The sequence below is a fragment of the Juglans microcarpa x Juglans regia genome, chromosome 1S (genome assembly GCF_004785595.1).
Source record: "Juglans microcarpa x Juglans regia isolate MS1-56 chromosome 1S, Jm3101_v1.0, whole genome shotgun sequence".
Taxonomy (NCBI): Eukaryota; Viridiplantae; Streptophyta; class Magnoliopsida; order Fagales; family Juglandaceae; genus Juglans; species Juglans microcarpa x Juglans regia.
This window is the reverse complement of record NC_054595.1, coordinates 12,012,912-12,038,039: the sequence shown is the minus strand read 5'-3', so window position 1 is coordinate 12,038,039 and position 25,128 is coordinate 12,012,912. Positions and strand designations below refer to the sequence as shown.

Sequence of the window (25,128 nt, the reverse complement as noted above, 5' to 3'; positions counted from 1 at the left end):
AAGGAAGAGGCTCCCTCACCGGGTTGGATGAAATATGAGCTGGCTGGATGAAGAGGGTTTTTTCTCATGATTGGGAGGGTTTTGTATTTCTGGGTTGGTATGAGAATTTGCTTCAATCATTTCTCTGATACCATAATAGAAGTGGTGCAGAGGAAGGGAAAAAGTGAATAACAGAACAAATGATAAAGGTGAAAAGTGATGATTCTATTATATTTAGACGTACAACGTGCTCTGCTACTTATAGACAAAAGTAAAGAATGAAGAATAAAAAAAAATGTAATTATAGCTCATTGTAACAACTATTAAACAGAAAAAAATTATTCTACTACGTTCTAGAATATTCTGTAAAACTCTTGTCTGGAGGAACCGGAGGAACTAGAGGAATTTCATCTGGTAATTTCAACAAACTCCCATCGTAAAACTTTTTGATATGCTCTAATATGCTTTGTGATATGCATATATGGCAAGATATCGAACCAAGAGATAGGAAGATTGAGAAACTTTGTGAATATGCTCCTAAGAACCCATTACGCAGTCCCAAGGTAGATTTTTATATTATTCATATTATTCTTTTTTTAGAACTTATAATTTTGCATAGTTTTTTTAATTGTCTTTATTATACAATAATCTCATTTATCAGTTTTGATGGTTTCCTTGAAGTCAACGCATACTCTTTATTAGTTGTATACTCATCTTCATCAAACCATCCATTTTTACAAATATTTATTTGGCCTTGCCATATGGCAGTGTTATCATCAATTACATTTCCATGTTTTTCAATTATTTGATTAGCTTTCAATCATTAGGTTAACGAGATTTTTCTCTTCATCTGTTGCCTATGTTTTTATTTAGACGAGTTATTATGTTATGCCAAAAATATGCCTTTTCACCAGATATTGTTGTTTGTGGTCGATAGGCTAAAATGGTGAGAATATATCTGGCTCAAAGTTGATGAAAAATGCTTGAGATTTTCAAAACTTTAAGTTTTCATAATCATGTCAAGTGTAGGTTTTGGGTTTGAATGTATGCCTACCATGAAAAGAATAACATCTATTTGCTTCACTCATGTTTTTCAGCATTCTGTCTCCACATATTAGCAATTATCTTGAGCAGAGATATTACAAGGATTTACGGAGTGAGAATTTTGGATTGCTGAAAGTTGTGTTGTGCATTTATAGGAAATTGCTATCGTCATGTAAGGAGCATATGTAAGTTTGATGAATTTAGATCTTAAGTTATTGGGATCTGAACAATTGCGTTATTGTTATCCATTTTCTTCAACCACCAAGGAGTCGAGGGAGGGGTTTGGAAATGTGAAGAACTGGATGAAGAAAATTCTGCAGTTGTAGAACATGATATTGACTATTGGGCATCGACGCTATAAGAGGTTTCTGCCTGGGATTTAATCCCTCGTGTGGTTCCCACCAGACTTTTATACGAGAGAACGCAGTCCCATAGGATTAGGATTTGTTATGTTTCAACTTATTTACTTTGGTTGTAGAAGTAATGTTGCTAAAACATTTTGACAGACATGTGACCAGAGAACCTTATAATTTGGTAGAGATAAGTATATCTCAATGCAATGAAGTATAAGTCATCAATGGAGTCAGGCTTTGACCTCTCATTTTTCTATTTTTTTTTTCTATTTTTCCTTTTCTTCCTAGACATTTAAGTATTTCTTTAGTAAAGAATCAGTAATGATTTTTCTGCATTAGAGAATATATATTATGACCATGAATAGAGAAAATGTGCTAAATATTGACAGTTTATATGTGTCTACTAACTGCTTTCTCATTGCTTTTAGATATATTTTTAAGATATCTTATTCTATAAGAATCTTCTAGAGAAGCATGTTTGGGTATTGGTTTAGAAACAAATGCTACTTTCTTTGTACCAAGAAAACTCCCTTTTAATGTAATTCTTATAATGTATTATTTGAGGCTTTTTCCTTGTTCAAATGGAGTTATTCTAATTTTGAAAGTATAACAACTTCTCAAGGGGGCAAATGATGGAAACAATGATTTATAAGATAAAGTGGAAGAGAAAGTAAATATTGTGTTGTACCTGTCCCTTTATAGTGAACTAGTCTCAGGAAATGTAGATAGAAGTCTTCCAGCAAAAAAATCCATTTGTTGAACATTATGTTTGCTTGATGGCAGCTGTTTGGTTGTTAACTTGTTTCTTTCTAAAATTTTATTTTTCCATTTGAAATGTAAACATTACTTGTGATGATATTCACTGGAGTCTTTAACTGTGTGCAGGCCACTATTCGCCAGTAGTTTATTTGGGATTGTCCGGACTCTTTTAGAACAAATTGAACAGTACCAAATGTAGATTTCAAGTCGCAATACTCTTGTTGAGTTTATAAATAGCCAGGTATGTGTTGCATAGAAGGATGGGTTTTGATCTGAGTCATTTTGGCATTCATATAAATCTATAAATATATTAGTTCTATCAACAAGTTAGGCCTTGGATCATATATTTGCTAATTATCAATTAATATCATTAATTAGTTGTTACTGACATTTTCAGATAAAATTAGATGGACAGTCCATACATGTTCAACTTAGAGGGCCTCATCCCCAAACTTTGTCAATTGGCTCAAGAAGTTGGAGACTGTGAAAGAGATTTACGGTTACATTTAGCAGGACTGCAGACTTTGGCTTTTATAGTACGTTTTTTGCCCTAACTAAACATCACTTATATTAAAAATTGCTCAGATGCATATTTTGGTATGTTCATACATCTACGGACCTTTTTCTTGTCATTGACATTTTCTTCCTTATAATATGCTCCTGTGTGCGCACGCGTGTGTGTGTACACGCGTGTGCGAGTGTGTTTGAATATATATACAAAAGGTGACAGGGTACCTGTCCCTATTCTAGAAGGTGCTAGTCCATTGTGAGGCGTCTATTGTAGTTTGTCTTTATGTGTTCCCAATATATAGGGACAAAGAAAGCAATTCACCTCATTTTTCTTACATTTTGCATTTTCTAACATGGTCTCAAAGCCAACTTCTTAGGTTTAGAATTGTTGCCTAGTCCCCTTTATTAATAGATTTTGGTCTCTCTTTCTTCCTCTCCCACCTTAAGCTTTTGAGTGTGTACTTCTTAGTTAGACAGTTTAGCCTAATGAAGACAGTTTATCCCACTTTGAAGTTTCTGGTCCAACTCGAGACAAACTCAGACCAATTTGTCTGATCCAATATGCACCTGGGTACCCAATTTGAATTGAGAAGTTGGTGCGATCAGGATTCGGTGTTGTATAGGCCGATTCAATCTATTTTGGCCATTTGTCTTGTCTTTTCAATTTGTTTCTCCATATTTCGGCCAGTTCTGGTCAGTTTTCAGTATTTTCAGCTGGTTTTGGCTGATTTTCACTGTTTTTTGCTGGGTACATCAGCATTTCAAATAGTTTCATTTTATTCACATCATATTTCGACTAATTTGCTTTGATTCGAGCTGTTTTGAGCTTATTTCAGAGTGTTGGTTATGTATTTTATTCTTATTTCAAATGGTGTGTCATGGATGATTATTCGTTGCATTGATTTGGTTGATGATTCACATTATTCCAGCTTCTTTGTTCTTGTTACTAGATTGGTTAATGCTTTCTATTTGCACCATGGCTAGTTAATTGGAACTTGTCATATTGGTACCTTAGCTTATGCTCTTATAACTTCTCTGAAATTGAATGGGATTTATTATGTTTATTTTGGGCATGATCATAAAAGGCTTGTAGGATCACTTAACATTGAGGAAGCCTATGGATACTAGTTCCAGTAGTCTTTGGGAACATAAAGATAATTAGATTATCTCCTTATGTTGAATGGTATTAAGCCTCACATTGGTTCCTCGTGTATATATCTTCCTCCTGCCATGGAGGATTTGATATCATCTTAAACATATGCATTCTGATACTAGGAAAATCACTCGGTTTTATGAGGTGTGTAAACAATATTTTTGGCTCGAACAAGGTGCTCAAAGTAGACTGGTACAACAATCAGGTTGACCATCCTTAAGGAGAGGGACATGGATCAACCTTTCTTCATTGTCTTAAAGGCTATGGAGAAAAAATGTGTAGATGTGGATGTTGTTCAGTTTCTTATTGGCCTCAAACCTGAGTATGAGTCTGTTTAAGCGCAGATTTTGAGTGCTTATGAGCTCCCCTCTTTACCTGATGTCCTTTCTTGAATTTAGCGAGCTACCCTATTTGATAGCAGTGCTCAATTGAGTTTTGATCATAATTCTTTCTCTGCTTTTATTGCTTATTGTGAGGTTTCTGGTAGTTCCTTTTGGGGAATATGGAAGTAGAGGTGATTGTTGTTTCTGTGGGAGTTATTCATTGGGTATTGTTGTGATCTACACGGTAAGCCATCTGGAGCCGCTCATGAGGTACCTTCTGAAGAAAATTCTTTTGTCCCCATCTTGTTACTATAAGTTCAGCTCCAAATTCTGGCATGATCCCCATTCTGACAGATGAGTATGTTCAGTTCATAACCCACTCATGGGTTTCTTCCTATTCTATGGCTGCTCTTATTTAGTTAGTTACTACATCCCATTGTCTTTTATTCTCTACTAGCAACCTGTGGGTCATTGACCATGGAGCAACCAAACATAAGGTTATAAAGGAACAACTGTTTATGAATGGCTCAAGGTCGGCTCATATATACTATAGGTTTGAACATGGTTTAAATATTGCTTCGAATATTGAACAAGCCAAACTAGTATATCTCAGCTCAACTCGGCTTAGGCTTGTGGACGAAGCTCATATAAGCTTGATTGACATGACTTGTTTAAGCACGTATAGCTTGACTTGGATTGTTTAAGCTTGTTTTAAAAGATAGTAATATATTTGTTACATGCATTACATTTTAGCTTTTTTTTTTCTTTTACTTTTTTATTTTTTATCATATGCAAGTGTTCAAATCACACGTGGTTATGTGTCGACTTTATTTATTTATTTTTTTGTAAATAAATTATAGTTATTTGAAAAATAGAATATATTTTTTCTTAATAAAAATGGTTATTTTATTTAAAAAATAGAAAATTAAAAAAAAAAGTCTAGAATCGTCACTTATGGGCTATGGTGGCTACTAGGGGTGATAAACGGTCCGGTCAGACCGAACGGACCGACCGGACTTACCGTTTCGGTCTGGACCGGACCGGACCGAGACTTAGATAGGTCCGGACCGGACCGGACTGAGACTTAGACCGGTCCAGTCCGGTCCACATTTTAGAGGACCGAAACTTTTCGGTCCGGTCCATGGTCCATGGTTTTTTGGACCGGACCGGACCAAATGAAAAAATATATATATATATATTATATATAGTAATTGTACAATTAACAATATAAAATTTTAAATATGTTATTAACACTTGTTAATATTCTATGAATTAACTAATATATAATATCAATTAGTTAATTATATAGTAATTATATAAATTAATAATATAATTTTCATCAAATTTATTATCATTGACCATATAAAATATTTTTTTATTAAATTTGTTACATAATCCACATTAATAAGTCACTTAATTTAATTTAGTATTTTAAATAAATTTTTTTTATTAATTATTTAAAAAAATGAAAAAAATTAAGCCGGACCGACCGGACCGGACCATTTGCAGCCCTAGTGGCTACCACCCTAGCCACCACTTGGTCGGTAGAACATGGCCACCACTTGGGGTGGGTAGCTAGATCTCAGCCACTTAGTGGAGATCTGACTTCCCCTAGTGATGTGTGGAGATCTAACAGCTTTTGGAGGCGGTCTAGGCCACCTTGGCCACCACAGAGTGGCCTGAACGGCTGGAGTGGCAACCACCACAAGTGGTCATTCTAGGTTTGATTTTTTTTTTTTTTTCTGTGTTTAAATAAAAAATTTTGTTATAATAAAAATTTATATTTTATCTTTTTAAAAGAATAAAAATTAATTTTTTCTTTAAATATTAAAGTTGACACGTGTAGCCTATGATTGGGCCCCATGTTTTTTGTTAATGTTGATGGACCAAAATATTAACAAAGCATCCTATTTCTAAGTAACTCATAATACAAGAGGGAAAATTGTAGAAAAAAAATTGCACAGAAGCTAAACCTAATTGCCTATAGCATAAGTGTTCTATATGTTTATATTACATTATATTTGTCAATTGTCATGCAGTTTAAATGTTTGTATTATATGTAGAAAATGTATTTATATTATGCATTTATTGTAATGGACTTTATCGTAAGTTCATGACTTAAGATTAAATATTTTTTTTTTGATAAGTAAGAAAAATAAGATTAAATATTATAATTAGTATTTGGCTTAACTAAAATTATATATAGAGTATGAATCATGATTTTTTTTTTCCCAGAATTATATGGTATGATTATTCTATTTCTCTTTAATCGGGTGAATTATGTAATTGACTTCGTAGATAATATGGTTTCTTTATTCTATTCAAATGATGATGTATATTATGATTCATAATTCTCACTTCACTTTTAGTTGCATATTATTATATACATATATCATATTATGAGGATATAATAATTTGTACATTATCATCATGTACTCATGTTGCGTTTGCACAGTTTCCGGAGTTCTTCGTCATAAGAAAACTATACAGTTATGCTATATGTTTATTATACGTAATTTATATTTATTATTAATAAGCTACACAACCAGTACTTATGACTTATCTTGTCATCCATATAATAATATATATATAAATTATAAGAATTTTTGTTATCATAACTATTTGTGATGGGAATCAAATGGGCCTCGTCTTAAAGATCTTTTGCAACTTTCAAAGTCAATGGCCAAAAAGATCAAGGAGGCAACCACATGGGACAAGTTTAGCAAGAGTCCAACACTCAAGATGGACTTGAAGGATGGAGATTCAATTTTGACTCATTTGATAAGCTATGAAAGAGGGCAACGACAAGACTTAAAAGGCCTTGGGCTCTTGAAGGGTTTCAACTTGTTTAATTCATTTAATTGACTTATTTTATTAGTTTAGAATTATTCAGTTTAATTATGAGAAGGACTTAAGGGGGTCTATTCAAAGGTATGTTGGGAAATTTATTATTTTGTTGAACTAGGGTTTTAAGAAGTACTGTAGCGAACTAGAGTTTCAAAAGCACTATAGTCGAGTTACTGTAGCGTCGTACTATAGCCGTGGCACTATTCACTCAGGGATATTTTTTGGAAGTTGGGGCTTTATTTTGGCTAGAGAGTTTTAATTAAGTTTTAGTTTAAATACTCTTTGTTGCCTCATTTTTAATAAGTTTATGAAATTTGATGAATTTATTTATTGTGAGTTGAGTTTTACTCCTCTTGTTCTTGATTGAACTTTTGAACTTATAAAAAATAAATTACAACTTTTGTGGCGTTCTTTCTTTGTAATCTGGGTTCTTGAGATGGGTTTAGATTTTAATATAATCTAGGTTCTTGAAACGAGTTCTCCTTGGGTTTAGATTCTCCATCCATTGACTTGATTTTGACTTTCTTAGGGAGTTTTCAAATTGATTGTGGGTTCAAAGGATTCCATTCCCGCATGTTCATATCATTTGGTATTCAGAGCAATGTTTCCAATCCGGTCTGATTCTATCTTTTAATTTCTTGCATCCTTAAAATTAATTCTAGGACTACATTGTGCTAGGGTTGCCAAAAAAAAAAAATTGCAGAAACAAAAAGTAGGCTGCAGAAATTCTTAGAGTTTTGGGTTTGGTTGAAATTTGCATCACCTAGGGTTTCAAAATTATAGGGTTTAATGCATTTCTAAGTTTGTCAATTGCTTGGAGTGCCGTTCCATTGATTCTCTTCTATTTCGTTGTCAATTCTTGTGTGCTTGAATTCAATTACTTGATTTTCACAATTGAGTATTGCTGTTTATGATTGAATTAGAGAAGAAAAAGGAAAAGAAAAGAAAAGAAAGCAAAAGAAAGGAAAAGAAAAAAAAAAAAGAAAAAAAAGGAAAAGAAAAAAAAATAAAAAAAAAGGGAAAAAATGGGTTTCATATTCAAAGGTTGCTACATAGTTACAATAATGAGAAAAGAAAAACATTTGTTGATTAAGTTTTATCATCAAAGGGGCTGAATACATATTTGTAGTTGGTATCTTGTTTTATAATTACTCTTTTCCTTGTATAAATTCATTGAGTTTCGTGTCATTTTATTCCTTCCTTGTTTCTTAGATCTATATTACAGGTTGGAATAATACAAGGTTGTATTATTTTGATTTAGTTCAACTAATTCTTAAAGAACTTGAGCGAGAAAACTATTGAGGTAAAATGCAAGAGTATGTGAGACTATTATCAGGAAAAAGTCAATTAAGAGTGAAACACGAGTGGAGTGCCATTATTAGAGTATAAACACGTAAGAGAGTGTGTGAGGTTTTTCACTAACATTCTTTTGTGCAGCACTTTACAATATCTCACCAGAGTGGCTCTTCATCAAAAGGGATGGTAGATAACTCATCCTTTGTATTGCAATTCATGCAACAACAGTTTGAGCGGTTGAACTTGGTGTTGGGTGAAGTGAGGGATATGATAGATCATCAAGATGCATTAATTATAAATCTACAGGGCATGAGAGATAGGAGGCAAAGTGAGTCTAGTGTTAAAAATGAGTATGAGAAAGAAGAGTATGGTGATTCTCTTGTTACTACGCGTGCACTCAATACACAAATTAAGATGGATGATACCGAGCAGCAGGGCGAGAACATTTTTTATACTAGATGCCACATCAACAACAATGTATGTTGGTATGATTATTGATTTGAGGAGTTGTATTAATTTGGCTAGCACTATTTTAGTTGAGAAATTGAATTTACCTACCTTGAAACACCTTAGACCATACATGTTGCAGTGGTTGAGTGATTGTGGAGAAGTTAGGGTAAATAAGCAAGTGCTAGTTTCTTTTTCAATTGGGAAATACCAGGATGTGGTCCTTTGTGATATAGTGTCTATGCATGCTGGTCATATTTTGTTGGGGAAGCCATGTCAGTATGACAGGAAAGGATCAATGATGGGTTAAGGAACATGTATAGTTTTGAAAATGATGGAAAAATAATCAAACTTGCTCCTTTAAGTCCAACACAAGTCCATGAAGACCAATTGAAACTGAAAAGTGAGATTACTCAAAAAAGAAAGAGTGAAAATAAGAGTGATCAAAAAAGAAAAAGTGAAAAAGAGGTTGAGCTACAAAGCAAGAGTGAAAGTGAGATTGAGCTAAAAGGCAAGAGTGAATGTGAGATTGAGAAAAAAGGAAATAATGAGATTGAAAAGGAGAGAGAGAGAAGAATGAGAAAGAAGAAAGATGAGGATGAGGCTGAGATCTCAAGGAAAAGAAAGAATGAGTTGAAAAATAATTGTGAGGTTGAGAGTTTAAAAAAAGATGAAGAAAAAGAGAGTGACAGAAAAAAAAGGGTGAAAAGAAAAAAGAAAGTGAAAGGAAAAAATGGAGTGAAAAAAAAGAAAGTGTAAAGAAAGGAAAGAGTGAAGAAAGTGAGAAAAATAAAAAGAAAATTGAGTTTTTATACTAAGGCGATTCTTAATACTAACGAACTTGATGTATTTTTGCCTAGTGTTGTTGTCTTTTTGTTGCAGGGATATGAGGTTGTGTTTCCTAGGGGTGTGTCTAGTGGATTGCCACCTATTAGGGAGATAGAGCACTACATTGATTTTGTGCCTTGTGTGACAATTCCTATCCGACCTTTCTTTGACGAACATGAGTCCTTGAAGTACTTCAAGGGACGAGGTAAGTTGAATAGAAAACTGCAAAGTGGGAGGAATTCATTGATACATTTCCTCCTATATTCAAATACACACAAGGTATAGAAAATTTTGTGGTTGATGCTTTAGCAAGAAGGTATGTCATTGTCTTCATTTTAGATGTAAAATTGTTGAGACTTGAATATGATAAGGAATTACATGCTAATAATGATGACTTTGCTAGTGCGTATGGAACATGTGAGAAAGCATCGCTTGGTAAGTTCTATAAACTAGATTAGTACTTATTTAGAGAGAATATATTTGTATGCCTACTAGTTTTATGCGTAAGTTGCTTGTGTGTGATAGACATGGTGGTTTGTTGGGTAACCATGGTGCAAGGAAGACTTTTGTTATATTGCATGAACGTTTGTGAGAATATCATTTGCCATTCAATGAAGTGTTGTATGAACGTTTGTGGAAGTATTATTTGTCATTCATTGATGTGTTGTATGAATGTTTGTGGGAGTATCATTTGCCATTCATTGACGTATTGCATGAACGTTTGTGGAAGTATCATTTGCCATTCATTGACGTGTGGCATGAACGTTTCTAGAAATATCATTTGTCATTGATTAACGTGTTGCATGAACGTTTGTAGGAGTATTGCTTGCCATTCATTGAGTTTGCATATAACTGGGGTGATCATTTTGGTGTAAGGAAAACTTTAGGTGTGTTTCATAAAAGTTTGTATGAGTATCATTTGCTATACATTGACTTGTTGCATGAACATTTGCAGGAGTATCATTTGCGTTTCATTGAGTTTGCATACAATTGGAGTGATCATTTTGGTGTGAGGAAACCTTTAGATATGTTTCATGAATATTTGTGGGAGTATTGTTTACCATTCATTGAGTTTTTATATAATTAGAGTGTTCATACTACTACACAATGTTCATCTTTCGAAATTATTTATAAACTTACTCTTGAACAAATTAATAATAATGCATATCTAATGGATCGTCCAGGTAAGTATCCTGTTTCTGCTATTTTCAATGTTACTAACCATTTTCCCTTTGATTCAGGTGGAGATTCGAGGTTGAATCATTTTGAAGAGAGGGGGAATGATGGGAACCAAGGTGGGCCTCATTTTAAAGATCGTTTGCAAGTTTCAGATTAGTCAATTATAAGGTCAAAGGCCAAGAAGATCAATGAGGCAATCTACATGAGACAAGTTTAGCAAGAGCCCAACACTCAAGATGGACTTGAAGGATGAAGATTCAATTTTGACTCATTTGATAAGCTATGGAAGAGGGCAACAACAAGACTTAAAAGGCCTTGGGTTCTTGAAGGGTTTCAACTTGTTTAATTCATTTAATTGACTTATTTTATTAGTTTAGAATTATTAGATTTAATTATGAGAATGACTTAAGGGGGGTCTATTCAAGGGCATATTGGAAAATTTATTATTTTGTTGAACTAGGGTTTTAAGAAGTACTGTAGCGAACTAGGGTTTCAAAAGCACTGTAGTCGAGTTACTGTAGCGTCGTACTGTAGCCGCGACACTATTTACTTAGGGGTATTTTTGGAAGTTGGGGCTTTATTTTGGCTAGAGTTTTAATTAGGTTTTGGTTTAAATACTTTTTGTTGCCTCATTTTTAATAAGTTTATGAAATTTGATGAATTTATTCATTGTGAGTTGAGTTTTACTCCTCTTGTTCTTGATTGAACTTTTAAACTTATCAAAAGTAAATCACAACCTTTGTGACGTTCTTCTTTTGTAATCTGGGTTCTTGAGACGGGTTTAGATTTTAATATAATCTAGGTTCTTGAAATGAGTTCTCATCGGGTCTAAATTCTCCATTCATTGACTTGATTTTGACTTTCTTGTAGAGTTTTCAAATTGATTGTAGATTCAAGAAATTCCATTCCCGCAGGTTCATATCAATTTGTTAGAATTGCTATTATAACTATTTCCTGTGTACTGGGTACATGCCTATTTCATTCATATCAATAAATTTTATCTCTTACTTATCAAATAAAAAAAAAAAAAGAATTGTTATTATAACTATTTGTTTGAATGGCTAAATTGTTAAAAAAACCATAAGGGATGGCTTAAGATGTACACGCCTTGATTTTGGTGGTATTCTCCGTCTAGATTTAAAGTTGGAACCTTTGGTTGCAAACAATTTCTACGAGTCACGTCCCATTAGTGAAATGCCAATGATTTACCTGATTTGTGCGATGGGGACCTGTTACATGTGTTTGGGGGTTTAATCAGGTAAAAGAAATATTGCGTTTGCATGGCCTTCGGCGGAATTTTTTGTAAAAAAAATGGTTAAAAGCTATTGCAGAATCCAAGAATACAGAGGAAGATGGACCATCTCCCGAATCCGAGGACCAGTGGGTTCAAGGAGTAGTTGAAGCAGAGGAACATGGCTCATCTTTACGCAATGTTGGTAAGAAGGTTCCTGTGTTGTTGAACCACATGACTAACCCTCATTTGGACCCTACAATGTAAAGTTTTTCATCTTTTGATCTTCAAACAATCATCTTTGCTCTGTATTCATCTAATTGAGCAATAATATATATTTCCTCCAACATCCTTGCATTCATTTGCCAATTTCACAGGGATACCTCCAAGAGTCCAGCTTATTGGTCAAGGGTTTGCTTGTGTAATATGGCCAGATTAGCGAAGGAAGCCACGACAGTTCGGCGTGTGCTTGAACCCCTTTTTCATAGTTTTGATGATGATAACCATTGGTCACCAGAGAAAGGAGTTGCCTCTTCTGTTTTGATGTATTTCCAGTCAGTTCTGGAGGAATCAGGTTACACTTAGATCTTTAATGCTCTATCTGTCCATAATTAGTTTTCTAATGGATCATTTGAGCATTATTGATATATTTCATAATTTATTGTAAAACAGGAGATAACTCCCATCTCTTATTGTCTATCCTGATCAATCGCTTGGATCATAAGGATGTTGTCAAACAACCTCGCATACAAATAAACATTGTTAATGTCACCACACAACTCGCAAAAAAAAGCAAAGAAGCAGGCCTCGGTTGCAGTCATTGGTGCAATATCCGACTCGATCAAACATTTACGAAAGTGCCTGCAAAATTTAGCTGAAGTATCCAGCCCCAGAGATGGAACAGATAAGTGGAATACTGATCTTCGTTTGGCTCTAGAAAAATGCATTTCACAGCTGTCAATTAAGTTTATAATTGTTTTGCCGTTGTGTTTCATACTAATGTGAAATTTTGTGAAAGTATTAACAAGATGGAAAAGTCATGTCATGTTCAAATTCAGATTATTCTCAAATAAATTTTGTGTAGAATTTCTGTCTTTGATTTGGTAACTCTACCACTTTATTGAAAGAGCACTAGGGGTGTAACCCAAGTACATTGGGGTATACAATGTGGAACGCCTAATTTAAGGAAGGAAGCTGCGAGATTTGGACCATGTTCTTTTTATTTCAGCTTTTATTAATTTCAATGATTGAGTAGTTGGTACCAACAAAGCATTGTTAGACAATTTGATTGGTTTATGGTGATTATGCAACACTAAGAAAATAGTTCTTTATACACTCATTTCTCTGTACCAAATGAACAACATCCCAATATGAGTTTTACTATATATGGCGTTGTGGTTACTTTACAAAGTGAATTTGTGATTACCAGGCCGGAGATGCGGGACCCATTCTTGATATGATGGCTGTCGTTCTTGAGAATCTCCCAACAAATGCTGTTGTGGCTCGAACAACAATCTTTGCTGTCCTTCAAACTGCAAAGATTATCTCTTCCATCCCTAATGTGTCATATCACCAGAAGCAAGTGCATTTATATGGATTGTACCATTCTAGCACAGTTTGAGATCTTGTAAAACCATCCAAGTTCTGAATCAATACTTCCGAACTGTTTCAGGCATTTCCTGAAGCTTTGTTTCACCAACTGCTCCTAGCAATGGCCCACTCCACCCTGAAACTCAAGTTGGGGCGCACAATATTTTCTCAGTGTTGCTTTTGCCATCCCTTCTTTGTCCTTGGTTAGACCCGAATGCCAAAACTTCACAAGAAGTTCCTAGGTTTCCGTCTTTTGTTACACTGCAGAAAGAAAGAAGTGGAAGCTTTTCCATTCAGGATGAAGGTAAAGACACCATGGAAACCAAGAATGTTTGTCTGAGAGAGGAAGTAAGTCAAATCTCGAGTGTATGTTTGAAACAATCTGGAATTGATCTCTCATGTGATCAGTCCTTCATGGAACTTACTATTTAATTTTAAGTAGTAGTTTTGTTTTAAAGTTAGAAAAGACCTTTTACGTTCCAAGTTTCTCTAGAAACTTCATTTCAGTTTCAAGACTTGTACCTTTTGAATATTCCTTTAATTTTTCAAATTCATCATTCAGTTTATTTTATAAATCTGATTGTGTTGAGAAATGTACATTGTCTGATGGTCTTTATTACATTAATTTTCAAAACAATACCACTTATGATTTAATGCATGTTCACATTGGTACTTAAAAATATGTTGTTAATGAGAATTCTTCTAAATTATGTTACTGGAGATTAGGTCATATCTCTGTAGATAGAATTAAAATATTAGTAAATGAATAAGTACTTAATACTCTGGATTTTACTGATTTTGAGACTTGTGTGGACTGCATAAAGGGAAAGAAGATCAACAAGTCAAAAAAAGGTATCAATAGGAATTCAGACATATTAGAGATCATACATACTGATATATGTAGTCCATACATGGACTCACATGGTTAGAAATACTTCATCCTTTTTATAGATGGTTACTCACGATATATGTATCTCTACATACTTCATAACAAGAACGAAACATTAGATGCCTTTAAGATCTTTAAGACTAAAGCAGATAAACAATGCGATAAGCAAATTAAGATCGTGAGATCAGATAAAAGGTGGTGAATATTATGGTAGATACACAGAGGATGAAGAAGCACCTGGGCCATTTGCAAAGTTTCTTTAAGAGCATGAGATTGTTGCTCAATACACCATGCCTGGTTCACCGGCCATAATGGTGTAGCAGAAAGAAGAAACCGAACATTATTAGACATGGTGCGGAGTATGCTTAGCAATTCTAATCTTTCTAAATTCTTATGGGCTGAAACACTTAAGACGATACTGTATATATTAAATCGAGTTCCAACTAAGGTTGTTCCTAAAACACCAATTGAATTATGGAAAGATTGGAAACCGAGTTTGTGACATACGCGCATTTGGGGATGTCCGTTTGGGACGAGAATTTATAATCCACAAGTGAAGAAACTAGACCCAAAGACCATTAGTGGGTATTTCATTGGATATGCTGAAAGGTCTAAAAGTTACAGATTTTATTGTCCATCTCACAGTACTTGGATTGTGGAATCAAGAAATGCAAAATTTCTTGAAAATGTCTTGATCAGTGGGAGCAATCAAACCAGGAACATAATTTCTGAGAATGATCATTTAGAATCTCAACTTTCCACCTCAAGTGATAGATTGATTATTATTTACAGCACCCCTCAAATACAAACTGGTGTTAAACAACCAATCATTGAAGTTCCACAAGCTGCTGACAATATTCCAATAGATCAGGTAATTCAAGAGTCGTCAAGAACTTTTGAACAACAAGTTGAACCACATACTTCTCAGGAAGATGATGGTACAACATTAAGAAGATCTATTAGAGTAAAGAGATCAGCAATTCCTAATGATTATATTGTGTATCTACAATAATTTGACTATAACATTGGAGCCGAAAATGATCCCGAGTTCTTTTCACAAGCCATGAGTTGCAAAGAATCATAATTATGGTACAATTCGATGAAGGAATAGATGAATTCTATGAAGAGTAACAGAGTCTGGGATCTTGTTGAGTTGCCTAATGGTGTAAAAATCATTGGATGTAAATAGGTCTTTAAGACTAAGAAAAACTCATTGGGCAACATTGAGAGATACAAGGCAAGACTCGTTGCTAAGAGATTCACTCAGAAAGAAGAAATCGATTACACGGAGACTTTCTCTCCTGTATCTAATAAAGATTCATTGCATGTTATTTTGGCATTAGTAGCCCATTTTGACTTAGAGTTGCAACAAATGGATGTGAAAACAGTATTTCTCAATGGAGATCTAGAGGAGGAGGTTTACATGAAACAGCCTGAAAGATTCCCCTATAGTGATGTGAACAATTGGTTTGCAAGCTCAAAAAATCCATATACGGTTTAAAACAAGCATCCCGTCAATGGGATTTGAAATTCTATAATGTAATTTTTTCATTCGGTTTTGTAGAAAACGTCATGGATCAATATATATACCAGAAGATTAGTGCGAGAAAAATCTGTTTTCTTGTTTTATATATGGATGACATTTTGCTAGCAACCAATGATAAGGGTTTGCTGCATGAGGTAAAACAATTCATTTCTAAAAATTTTGATATGAAGGATATGGGTGAGGCATCTTATGTCATTGGTATTAAGATCCATAGAGACAGATTTTGAGGTATCTTGGGTCTGTCTTAGGAAACCTATATTAATAAAGATTTTAGAGAGATTCCGAATGAATGATTGTTCACCAAGTGTAGCCCCCATTGTGAAGGGTGATAGGTTTAATTTGAACCAATGCCCGAAGAACGACCTTGAAAGGGAACAAATGAAAAACATTCCATATGCTTCTGTTGTCGGAAGCCTAATGTATGTTCAGGTCTGTACAAGACTTGACATTGCATTTATTGTGGGAATGTTGGGACGATATCAGAGTGATCTAGGTTTAGACTACTGGAGAGCTACAAAGAAAGTGATGAGGTACTTTCAAGGAACCAAAGACTACGTACTTATGTATAGATGGACGAACAATCTGGAAGTAATTGACTACTCAGATTCTGACTTTGTTGACTGTATTGATTCACGTAAATCAACATCAGGATACATTTTTTTGATGGCCGGTGGAGCTGTATCATTGAGGAGTGCCAAGTAGATTTTGACTGCCACTTCCACTATAGAAGCCGAGTTCGTCTCTTGTTTTGAGGCTACTTCACATGGTGTATGGCTTAAGAGTTTCATTTCTGGGTTTAGAATTATGGATTCTATTTCTAGGCCATTAAGAATGTATTGTGACAATTTAGCTTCTGTTTTTATGGCTAAGAACAACAAAAGTGAGAGTCGAAGTAAATACATCGACATTAAATATTTAGCCATAAGAGAACGTGTTAAAGAAAAGAAAGTGGTCATTGAGCATGTCAGCACTGAGCTAATGATCGCTGATCCTTTGACTAAGGGCATGCCATCGTTGAAATTCAAGGATCATGTAGTGAATATGAGACTTGGTTTTATTATGTAATTTTTTATTGTATGAACAATGTTATTTTAATAAAATTCTTAATTATTTTGATTTTTTTTCTCATATTGATGTGCACCTTAATTTAATTTTGAGAAAATTCATCTGTGTTGGATCAAGAATAAACATAGGGTTTATTCATTAAGAAATTGTTGCCACATAAATTATAATGTTTAAGAAATAAATACATGGTAATACATAGAAGGTAATACTCGTCATTAGAGGACTTATCGCCATGATTCATGTATTTATTACTTGAATATAGATTATCGATGGGTTTAAGATGAAACATTAGGTTAGAAGTGAGGACCAAGTGGGAGAATGTTGACCGTTTCTCACAGAGGCCGTTCTTGAGAACGAGTCTCTAGCTTCCTTAAGTTTAGGAGCTCTTGAAGTGGTCCACTCTAATTATTCATCATGTTCGTAGAACGTTGGAACTGCCCCATGATAAACTGAACACATGAGACACGTAGCCACAAAAGCTTATTGTAATAGACCACAAATGGAGACTCTCAATCATTTATTCACAGTGACCTGGCATCTTTCCTTTGGAACAAAGTGAGCAGTATCTTTGGGCTTAGGCCCGGTTTGTATTCACAACCTATCTCAATTCATCTCAACTCATCTCACTACTATTCATTACTATTCAATAACTTTAACTCACAAATCTCACTACTATTCACAACCCATCTCACTACTATTCATAACCCATCTCAACTCATCTTCGAATCCAAACGATACTATCTCGTTTGCTACCTCAGGTCATAATTAGGCAATTGGCCCAGTTGGAGTTCTGACTATAGCTGCAACCTATCTCATATTGGGGAGAAGTGTACTGCCCTCGATCAAACTAGAAATTGAATAAGAGAAGAAATCCCGCAGCTCCGAAAAGAAAGGAGAAATCGTTTTGATTTGAGGCGGATCCCTTTTTTGTTTGCCTTTACGAGTTGAGTAAACAAATCAAAAAAAGCTTTCTTGGAAGCTTTGGTGGCTACATGTCTCACGTGTTTAGCTTATCATGGGGCAATTTCAATATTCTACGAACGTGATGAATAATCAGAGTGGACCACTTCAAGAGCTCCTAAATTTAAGGAAGCTAAAGATTCGTTCTCATGAACGGCCTCCGTGAGAAGCGATTAACATTCTCCCACTTGGTCTACACTTCTAACCTAATGTTTCATCTTAAACCTATCGATAATATGTATTTAAGTAATAAATACATAGTAATACATGGAAGATAATACTCGTCATTAGAGGACCTATCGCAAAGTTTGATGGAAGCTTCGGCTATAAATACTACGTTTGGTCCCCAAACTGATTCACTCAATCCCCTTCAGTCTTACACCATCTAAATAGAGTGAGTAGAGTTTGGAAGTGCTAAACATCAGTGAGAGAGCGCAGTAAAACCATGAGGAACATCAATGGTTGGAGGTACTGTTTCTTTGTCATTAAACTTGTCAATTCTGTTTTAAAGTGTTTATTCTGCATTATAGAATCGTCATTCAGCTTATACAAGTTGCTAGCGGCCCAGTTTCCTCAACACCCATACCTTATGACCAAATTAAGAGCCAGTGTGAAGCCCTTGTATCCGGGAAACAGCAGAAGATGTCAGTGCTTCATAGTTTCAAGCATCAAAAAGAGTACAAGGCAATAGTTCCGTCTGATGAAAATGAAAAGAAATGCCACATCTTCTCATCTAGGGTGAGTAAATTTGTCACCGAAAATTGCTAATACAAGGATTAATATCTTTCTGGATTTTCACTAATTATGGTAATGAGGCTTGTTTTTCACCTTTGTAAGAAGGAGAAAGGGGGAGAAATTGATACATGTAGTCAGGATGGTACTTAAAATGTTAGATAGAAAACCCTTCCGGTGTTGATTTGAAACGTTATCTCATTTCCTCGAAGGATATGATTTCAGCATGACAGAGCAGCACTCCACCCAAGTCTGTACCCTGCATCCAAATACTAATTATAATTTTCATAGAATTTTACAGCCAGAAAAAATATATATATATATATATATATATATATATTTGTTTTGCATTGTTATGTGTACGATCAAAAGAAAATAATCCTGCCTGGAAAAATTTGGTAAGTTGGAAAAATGACTTCGCTAAGTAATGCCAGCGGGACAAGTGAGGGTCTTTGCTAGTTCAGAGACTTTAGGTGGCAGTTCTCATACAAAAGGCTGAAAGGGAGAAAAAAAACAGAGGAAGAAGTAATGATTCATAGTATTATTGATAGCAACTTGTTATTGCCACCTAGAGGTTATTCTTTATCTGTGATGTATTAAATAGACAGTTAGGGCTCAAGAACCTTAATTCTTATATTTTGGCTTGAAAATGTGGGTGATTATATTATAATTAATAACATAATAGCCGGTAGAACATATTTTAGGATTGCAGACATTATGACATCTTAAATGTTGGCTTGTTGTATGTTATAGAAAATATTACTGAACACTTATTTCTCGGCAATTGTTCCAGACTAGGGAGTGTTCAGATGGGGATCTAATGCTGATGAATAAGGAGCCAGTTCGAGGACATGATCAGCTTCTCCCCTGTTCACTGGAGTATCAACAAATTTCTTTCAGATTACCGCCTTCCAGCCCCTATGACAAATTCTTGAAAGCAGCTGGATGCTAACAGAAGTAATTAGCTGTGAATATATATTATTTTTTATGGTTCTTTTTCTTTGTTTTCTCTTTTTCATCCACATACAGTTGGCTATTTCTTCATTATATGGAATTAATCATAAAATTATTTCCATTTTGCTTAGATATGTTCTCCCGAACTTGCGAAAATGATGAAATGAACCAAGAAGTACTGTAATGGAGAAACTAAGTGGCCTTTTGCACAAACATATTTGGATATTTGGCGAGAGTTGTTAATATTAAACTATATGCTTACCCCCTTCGGCCTCTATGTAATAGAGAGAGATTATAACATGTGAGTAATGTGCAAGACATTTTACAAAGAATTTCTTTTAAAGATGTTCTTTCCCAGCACAGGCTTTTTGATTTCCTTTGTTTCTTATTTTCTACTCTCAGGACAATGTTTTGGTTGTTATTCCTCTGCCACTAGTGTGTAGAAGTAAAAAAATAATCACTAGGGCAAAGTGTTGCACTGTTCTCGAGTTTTATGGCTAGAGGGGACTGCCATTGGGGAGTTGCGCGGATTTACCACCTAGAGTGGTGGACTTATGGCTCTTGGTTACTCCAGCTAGTTTAGCAAGTACTAGGTCCTAGGTTGGAATCCGAATATGGACTCATTTTATATTATTAGTGTTATCCACCTAAAGATTCATTGCAATTTTAGTTGAGGGAGTACTTATGACTTCTCATCGTCTAAGTCCCTTCTATTCGGTTCTCAGTAGATAGTGTTGCTATAGTCACACCTACGTAGGAAAGCCACATCTTACTCTTTTTCCTTAAAAAAAAATAAAAAATTGAGGCCATATTTGGATGTTGAGAGTTTTCACGAATAGTGTAGAAGTATTTATGAATAGCTGTGAAAACTTTTTTAGAAAAGGTTTCTTTAATAGAGATGTATAAAATCGGTTGGATTCATTGAGAATATGTTTGGATGCCAAAGTTTATTTAGAATGTTACTCTTTCAAACTACTTAATACTCAGTTTTAAGAGAAGTTCTGGGTGTGTGTATAGAACATGACCCCAAGCCGGCATGGAGCATTATCTCTGTGCAGTTTCTGTGGTTACTAGGGAGTATCTAAGAATTGAATAACATCTCTTAGATTGTCATAAGGCGACGATAGGATCTGGCGAGATGGTAACGCTTTTGGGTTGACGTTGTTGTCTCCTTGTTGTCGAAAGCTAGAGCACACTTGGCCATAAATGTGTTAGGCATGGAATTGGGTGTCCCTTGTTACAAGGTCATACGTGTGATTGTTACCCATAGTGTGGCAAAGGGAGCCAGGGTGTGTGTGTGGCAAGTTTATGGAGAGCCATAGTGCATACACTAATAAATGGATATGGCCGGTGAAGTGATTTCATGTGTTGGTTTGGACTTGAGGTCCGAGAAATGATATGTTATGAGATTATTTAGGCATTGGGTGCTTGGTGATGTTTACTATGTAATGATTTGGGTGTTTGGGTGCATGGTGATGTTTACTATGAATCATGCTTACTTTGTTTTGTTTAGAGGTTGGTATCTCGGTATACTTATGATAAATGTGATTTTTCCTTACTATGCACTCTTATTTATCGCCATTTCTTACATGAACAATTGCTATATTGGGTTTTAACTTGCTGAGATTTCATTGAAATCTCACTATAGTAGTCTCACTACGGTTTCGCTCTTCGGAACCATAGATTTGATGTAAATGTAAGTCAAGAGGGATACTTCGAGGAAGAAGGACCAATTCAGCCCAATAAAGAAGGACCAATTTAATAGGGACCTATCGACCGTGCTAGGTGCTAGCGAGGAGCTCAACTTGGCTAGATAAGCAGGAGGTGAGCTCGACTGCATTAGGAGCGAGCGCGGAGCTCAGCTTTGGCGAGAGATGAGCTCGACTGTGTTAGGTGCGAGTGTGGAGCTCAGCTCTTATGTGCGTGAGAGAGGTTGGGCAATCAAGTGACTTGGCAGCCTATCGGGCGCCTGGGAGGTCGAGCAGTCCTTGACCTTTCCTATCTGTTGACTCGTCGACGAGGGAGGTTGGGCAACTGAGTGGTTGGACCTGCTTGTTGACTCTCGACGAGATGTGAGTGAGGTAGGGCAGTCCGTGACCTTTCTCGCCTATTGACTCATCACGAGGGAGGTCGGGCAATCGAGTGGCTAGACCCGCCTATTGACTCTTGGCGAGGTATGAGTTGGCTTTGAGTTCGTTTGTATGAACGTTTATTGTTAGCAAAGAGTTTTATCCTTCCGACGTTTTTGCTTTCAATAGTGTTAGTAGATTTTTGCCCCTTGATGTGAATTGTTGTTGGCACTTCCATTTTGCTATTAATGCTAGAGTTTGTTTGTAGTAACCCGCATTAAGTGGCCAGGGAGACTGTTGACTCCTTGGGTTCACCTTAGGCAGTTGTCGAGCCTGTCAACTCATTCCCAAAGGCAACCCGCACAAGGCGATTGTGAAACTCAGAGGCTCATTTCCAGAGGTAACTCACTGGCAGCGGTTATGGTATGAGTGTAAACATTCGGCATTTGCTAGAGAAGATGTTGTGCTAGTACTATTGTCCAGGTGAGGAAGGTCGAGCAGTCGAGTGGCTGGACCTGTCATGATTCGCCGTGAAGAAGGTTGAGCAGTTGAAAGGCTAGACCCGACTGTTGACTCTCAACAGGAAATGAATAAGGTCGGTCAATCAAAAGGCTAAACCCTCCATGATTTCGCCGTGAGGGAGGTCGGGCAGTGGAATGGTTGGACCAGCCTCTTGACTCTCAACAGGAAATGAATAAGGTCGAACAGTCGAAAGGTTGGACTCGCTGTGATTTTGTCGTAAGGGAGGTCGAACAGTCAAAAGGCTGGACCCACCTGTTAACTCTCAATGGGAAATGAATAAGGTTGGGTAGTCAAAAGGCTGGATCCGCCGTGAGGGAGGTTGGACAGTTGAATGGCTGGACCTGCCTGTTGACTCTCAATGGGAAATGAAGAAGGTCGGGTAGTTGAACCGCTGGACCCACTGTGATTTTGCCGCGAGGGAGGTCGGGTAGTCAAGTGGCTGGACTTGCCTGTTGACTCTTGGAGAGGTGTGACCTGTCTTTTGTTTGAAAAAGAGACCTTGCTAAGAAAAACCAAACCCATTAGCTTAGATAATTCAAATCATAAATGTGAGATTGACAAACCTCAATCGTCTTGCTAGAGCGTTGAGGTGTGCTAGTGAAGCCCACGGGCAGCCATGTTTTGGAAATGTTGAAGGTCTAGTGTGTCCGTGTGAATGTTAATGCCAAGCAATTTATTTTGATGGAGACATATTGAGACGTCCGAGTGGGGCTATTTATTCGGTGTTCAGTGTTTTGCGGGTGAGTTTTGACAAAGTATATTCCTGGGGTGTGCTGACATTGGGATTCTCGTGGAACCTCGAGGGGTTTGGTGAAGAGAGACTCCAAAATCTAATTTTTCTAGTAAAAATAAAGTTTAAATAGCAAGCTTGAGGGAGACAATACCATGAGGCCGTTGTTTCTGATTTTTGCTTGACTAACTATGTCCCTTGCTATTTTTTTTTTTGCTGAGATTGTTTACTGATGGCGTGCCGTGGAGGGTGCCTGCGATGAGTTAGGCTTCTTCTCTGTGGTCAAGAAACTCTGAGTGGCCAAGCGGTGGCTGAGGAACTGGGTGTCCGAGTAGTAGCTGAGGAGCAATGTGTCTGCGCAAAGGGGTCAAGCTTGTTTGCTTGGTGGGTTGTTGCCTGTTGGCGTGGCCAAGTCATTGGTGGCCAAGATGCTCATGGTCGAGTAGCTTGTAGCTGAGATGTAGGTGGCTGAGGAAGCTACAACAGTGCAACATGTGGCTGTGATGCACGTGGCCGAAAGGCATATTGTCTAGTTACTCATTGCAACCTTGGAGAATGGGGCTGGTGGGAAAGATCCCACCAAAGTTCTCTATCGGCGAAGGCTAGCATGTCGGCGGCAGAAAGTGCTGGTGCATTCTGTTGTGGCTGCTTGCAGCATTAGCAGCCCGTCAGTAGTTGGCGGGTGGGAACCCTCCTACTGCCAGGTTTGCGACTTCATCCGGAGGTACAACACCGCGGATGGGTCCTCGCCACACCTCGTGGGGGAGGTGATGAGCTCCCATGCCTGCATTGCGCTCATCTCGGGTGCACTAGGTGTCTGCCATGGGTGCTCCCACTGTCGTGGCTGTTTGGGAACAAAGATGTCGCGCAAGAGACAGACAATGCCGGTGAGCTCGCTAGTGATCGGTGGGTGCCTCACGAGTGCACGGCTGGCCGTCACGAGTTTCAAGTTGTGCACAAGTTGTTCTAAACCCCCCCTCTCGCTAGATAGCCTTGGGGGGACGAAAATCCTGCTAATGGGGCTCATAGCAGGTGTTGTGAGCCTCCCGACTACAGCATTGTGCACGACCCTAGTGGATGGGAGCCGGTGAGGTGCAAACAGAAACCCTTGGTGGTCCACGTGTTGGCTGTGGACCGTCAGTGAATCAAACGAACTCGCGACGGGTTGTCGCGAGCCTTTCGGGTGCATGGTAACATGCACCCGTTGTACTATGCATAGCTGGCACGTGAACAACTATGCCATGCCTAACATGTGTAGGTGCATAGTGCTAGGGACTTGGGATGTGCATAGTGCATTTAAGTGTAGAGTACTCACCCAAGTGGCCGAGAAGCTTGGGTTCCGAAGCTTAGACATTGGGAGCATTAAAAGCATTTAAGTGCACAGTTCACTTAACTGCCTGGGTGAGAAAAGATTTACTAGCTCAACTTTTGCAACAGTATGATTCATAAAAATAAAAGTCGAAAGGCCTTATCTAGGAAAATTTTATCTGCTCATTCAGATATTATTGTGCATGCCTGAAAATCATCATTCTCCCACTTTCGGTATAGAAAACAAGTCGAATCCAACAGACGGTGCCAAATGTTGATACCAAAAATACAAAAGAGACCGAAAGTGGAGAAAGATAACTGAAAATGGTGATTCAGACCGCGATCGGTGTGGTTTGGAGCTCCCAGCGGCAGTCGGGTGCAACTGTATGACGTTCGTACGTATATCCATGGCAGTGCATAGAAAATAAATACATGAAAAATAGAAGAGACGGAAACATAAATTTATGTAATTCAGCACCGAGCCTACGGCCATGGGTCGTTTAGAGGTCAAATCCACTATAATATGATAGTTTTACAGTATCTCATCCTCATTGTACAATGTAAGCCGGAGATCTATTTTCTGGTGGAGATCTTCTTTCTAGAGCTCTCGTCGTTTGGTTCAAGAAGCCAAAGAAGAAGTTGAAGTCTAGACCCCCTTCTCATTTAGTTTGATCCATTTTTATCCTCTGCCCCCTCCTCCTTTATGTCACATATCTCCCTCCTTTATCTCACATCCCCTCTTTTCCCATGACACATTATCCATCCCTCAGCCTTTTGTCCCCCTTTCTCCTTCTCTCTCTCTTCCCTTTTGATG

General features: G+C 36.8%; 1 protein-coding gene and 2 long non-coding RNA genes across 4 annotated transcripts; all 3 read left to right on the top strand.

Annotated features, from left to right (window-relative positions):
• The first annotated feature begins 461 nt into the window (after positions 1-461).
• On the top strand, positions 462-4,722 carry LOC121246273. The gene is made up of 5 exons (XR_005937095.1): positions 462-542; positions 1,077-1,208; positions 2,262-2,376; positions 2,543-3,493; positions 3,630-4,722. It is a non-coding gene; the product is annotated as an uncharacterized LOC121246273 (long non-coding RNA).
• Positions 4,723-6,800: 2,078 nt separating this feature from the next.
• On the top strand, positions 6,801-13,482 carry LOC121247308. Its single transcript, XM_041145677.1, has 6 exons — positions 6,801-6,957; positions 10,781-10,834; positions 12,050-12,212; positions 12,327-12,523; positions 12,622-12,915; positions 13,379-13,482. Exons 1-5 carry the CDS (start codon positions 6,801-6,803, stop codon positions 12,825-12,827), a joined length of 777 nt encoding a protein of 258 aa, XP_041001611.1. The 3' UTR covers positions 12,828-12,915; positions 13,379-13,482.
• A 5,063-nt stretch (positions 13,483-18,545) lies between these two features.
• LOC121246274 lies at positions 18,546-20,055 on the top strand. Of its 2 annotated transcripts, XR_005937097.1 has the most exons (3): positions 18,546-18,737; positions 19,525-19,688; positions 19,817-20,055. It is a non-coding gene; the product is annotated as an uncharacterized LOC121246274 (long non-coding RNA). The 2 variants fall into 2 exon arrangements; XR_005937096.1 differs by having other exon boundaries at positions 19,525-20,055.
• Positions 20,056-25,128: the final 5,073 nt, after the last annotated feature.

Excerpts from the sequence above, each read along its gene's own strand:
- LOC121247308 (XM_041145677.1), top strand. The coding sequence starts at position 6,801 with ATGGCCAAAAAGATCAAGGAGGCAACCACATGGGACAAGTTTAGCAAG. Across the intron at positions 6,958-10,780 it reads AGGCCTTGGGCTCTTGAAGG|GTGGAGATTCGAGGTTGAAT; the intron begins GTTTCAACTTGT and ends CCTTTGATTCAG. Across the intron at positions 10,835-12,049 it reads GGGGAATGATGGGAACCAAG|AATCCAAGAATACAGAGGAA; the intron begins GTGGGCCTCATT and ends AAGCTATTGCAG.